This window comes from Tigriopus californicus, chromosome 11 (assembly GCF_007210705.1).
Source record: "Tigriopus californicus strain San Diego chromosome 11, Tcal_SD_v2.1, whole genome shotgun sequence".
Lineage (NCBI taxonomy): Eukaryota > Metazoa > Arthropoda > Copepoda > Harpacticoida > Harpacticidae > Tigriopus > Tigriopus californicus.
The window spans coordinates 11,568,802-11,572,399 of NC_081450.1; the positions used below are offsets into that span (position 1 = coordinate 11,568,802).

At 39.3% G+C, this 3,598-nt stretch overlaps 1 protein-coding gene across 1 annotated transcript; it reads left to right on the forward strand.

Annotated features, from left to right (window-relative positions):
• Positions 1 to 637: 637 nt before the first annotated feature.
• Positions 638 to 2,605, forward strand: LOC131890523 (uncharacterized). The gene is made up of 2 exons (XM_059239878.1): positions 638 to 945; positions 1,185 to 2,605. Exon 2 carries the CDS (start codon positions 1,194 to 1,196, stop codon positions 2,274 to 2,276), a length of 1,083 nt encoding a protein of 360 aa, XP_059095861.1. The 5' UTR covers positions 638 to 945; positions 1,185 to 1,193; the 3' UTR covers positions 2,277 to 2,605.
• Positions 2,606 to 3,598: the final 993 nt, after the last annotated feature.

Sequence of the window (3,598 nt, forward strand, 5' to 3'; positions counted from 1 at the left end):
ATGATTTTCCGACTCAAAGATAAAAGCTTTAAAAAACTTTAAATGATAACATGAAAAAAAAATTTGAAAAATGTTTAACTAATGACTAAAGGCTTCGGATATTTCATTATTTCCAAATCTTGGACATCAACTCTTTAGATTTTTAATCGCTTCAATTTCAATATCAACACTCCTCGTGTCCGATTACGCCTATATATTAAATCCCACTTAACCATTGAAAAGAAACGCCATTAGAGCAAGCACATTGAAAGATGAGTTGATTTTCCGGGGGAGAACTGCCAAGACCCAAGGGGAACTTTTTTCTTGGGCACGTGATTATTGCCCAATTGAACCACTTATCCAGAGTCAGCAATGGCAACTTCGTGAGAGAAGAACCTCAAATATTGACAGCTAAACATTGTTTCCTCGATCTCTGTTCCAAATGACGTGGAACAAAGGGTAGGAAAAAGCTTTGTTAACTCGTTCCTTATCCGTCGAGTCAGATCTACAGCTTGGGACACTATCAGTGAATGTTGAATCTATAAGAGAAGGGATCCAAGCCATCAACTCGTTATTGGAACATGCTTTAGGCTTTGTGTTCTACCCATAATCATGGTACATGACAGAACGAACAAAGCACGTATGCATTCCTTCATTCTTTTCATATCAAGAAGACTCATTGATACTTTAGTGTAGTGCACTTTTGGCATTGTGCCCACTTGTTCCCCCTGCAATTGATCTTGAACTCTCCGGGATTACTCTTACCCTGCCTCAGTCCCACTCTGTTCCACGCTATGATTGCTTTTGAGCGAACAGGTAGTAAAGATGGACCAGCATCCTGTGCGCGTCGACTCATTCATGATCTTGTGAAAACTAGACCGACTAGATGAGGTTCTTTCATGGACAAGACAAGACGACCGAGCAATCTCATAGTGCACGATGGTGACTTAATTCTCCCAATTCTTGGTAAGAAGATCACATTTCAAGCCAGAGCATTGACGCATATTTGACGGAATGGGCTCTGAGAGCGATTCATTGACAATGAGTGTTCAAGGTTATCAAAATGAAACAATTTCGAAGTTGAACAATTAATTCAAAACATGGCACATGGAACGTTTTAAGCCCTGTTTTAGTCAAAGTTCGCAATACAAACTTCTAAAGCGATTAAAAAGTCATAAAGTTGTTTTCATTTAATTGCATTTCAGAGTAAAACCATGTCTTGCATCGAGGTTCCCAACATGAGTGAGCTCTCCAGTCTTGTCAGAATGGTCACCGAGGCATTGGGAGCGAGCCTCATTGTTTACTTTGTTTATGGAAAGTTTACTCACAAGACCACAAAAAGGCCAAACATCAAAAAGAATGCCATCCCAACAAAAACTGTTGGTGTTATGTGTGAAATGAGATCCATCACAGATGCTCCGTCAGATCCGGAAATTGTTCCCAAACTAATGAAAGATCAGGCTGTTCAAGTTGTGGAGGATTCACAACACGAACAACAACAATTTAAACAAGCTGCTCAAGAAGACCGAGAGATAGAGGAGAAAGCAATTCAGGATTTCTTTCAACTCTCCGCCAAAGGCATTGAAAACAGCGAGAGCATGGCTGAAAACACCCCAACAACAACAGACGATTCCACGCAAACTGATTCCGAGCCAAGTCTGATCCAATCACAATGTGATTTGGACCACTTCAGAGATCTGGTAAGAACCTTGGAAGTTCAGCTCAAGCAATACAAATTGGATATCATCAAAGAAAAGTCAAAGAGCGAGCTCATCCGCCATGAGATGCGGAGTCAGGGCGAGATCCTGGAGCTCAAAATGAACCAAGCTCAAGAAGATCGGAATGAAGCTCTGGTGGATCTTCAGCGCATGCAAAACGAGTCTCTTGTCCATCGAGACACTTTCCAAACGACTCTCCGGGCCTTGAAGGCCGGCTTGGACGAGAAAGACAATCAGGTCCAGGAATTGGAGGATTCCAATGCTATGCTGAGAAAAGATCTGGTGGACCTCATGACACAGTTCCAATCAGAAAAAAGCAAAATGGAAAAGAAGCTGGTGCAATACCTAGACAAGATCGACGATTTGAACGAGAGTAATGGTGGCAAAAATCAGATCATTGCAAGATTGGAACATGAAATTGATGAGAACAAAGCTCACGTGGAAAAGAGGCGAAAGGAAAAGAAAAAACTGATCAAGGAAAATCAGGCATTGAGAACCGAATTGGAACAAATTTATCGGGATCATCAGCGGAACAAAAAGATGTCACGTATTATGCGACACATTGAGAACATTGATTAAAATGATCTTGTCAGATTGTACGTATATTGTATTTTATACGTCATCGGGATACAAAGGCCTTTCACTACAAGCGGTGTACTTTGAGTACATTAGAACACGAACTTCTAGAGATATGAACTTACAGGAGACGAGAAAATTATTTTTTCTTCAAATTTGAACTGAGTTATTTCGCCACTCTCAAGGATGGGCTCCTTGCATAATTGATCTAGGTGACATTACACATGCACATTCGTTCCCGTACTCTGTTGATGTACTAACCGTACTGAGTTGATGTTCATTTATTCACGATTATAATGAATTGGAAAATAGATTGGGTTTTCGTTTCCAAATGGTTGGTTTATGATTCCTAGTCTAAATGAATTTCTAAAACCTTTCGAAAAGCTTACTATACATTTCATAGAATAAGGTACTACGTAAAACATGCCTTCAAAGTAGTAATCGCACAGAAGGAGAGAGTCAAAAAAGGACGTCGTTGGAAAGTGAAGCATTCTCATCGTGATAGTGCCCATAGGTGTTTTTTTTTTTATTTCATTCGTCAGCCTTCGCACTCTTAATTATACCAATCATCTCGTGCATAAAAGACATATTGAATGAACTCAAGACCCATTGGAAAATGATACGATCACTTGGAAGTTCATCTGATTAGAAATCGAAATGAAAATCTTTGCCAAACTATTTTGATCGGGTGGTTTCACGTGTAGACGGCTCAAAATGTTTCTCGTGTAGACTCACCATAACTTTCTTACAAATTCAAATTGCTTTCCTTTTGCATTCACGCTCCTTTTTCAAGTTAGACAAGTAACTGTCAGTCCACAGTACGTTTTAAAAGTTAGTTTACAAGTCAAATGATAAACAAGGTCATGCCGACTGATGCCTTCCATATCAAAATGTGTTTCTAAGCCATTATAGTAGGAAACACATGCAATGTTTTTGCCATGCCCGTATGTTAATGATATTTGTGTTTCGTGATCCATCCAATAGACGTTTTGGAAACATAGGAACTGAAAAGCATCATTTAGTTACATGAAGCATGCAAGTAATCAGTGAAATCGAAATTAAACGTATTTACCCATGCATAGTCTAAGAATTCATCTACTGTAAGTTGGTAAACTACGCATTCAGAAGATTGACTTTCTCTTGTCAAGTGAAAGGAATTCAAGCTATTATCGGCCTATTCTTGAGGAGGTTGAGTGGTGGGGTTGTTTTGTGTTCAACATTCTGTATTGGTTCGATTTGTTACCGTACTTAAAATCAGATTGATTAGTCTACCAAAAAAGGGATAGATAAAGTGGAGGAAATTGCTTGATGTGCATTGAAACCTA

Bases quoted from the DNA above. Each gene is read 5' to 3' on its own strand.
- LOC131890523 (XM_059239878.1), top strand. From the start codon at position 1,194: ATGTCTTGCATCGAGGTTCCCAACATGAGTGAGCTCTCCAGTCTTGTC.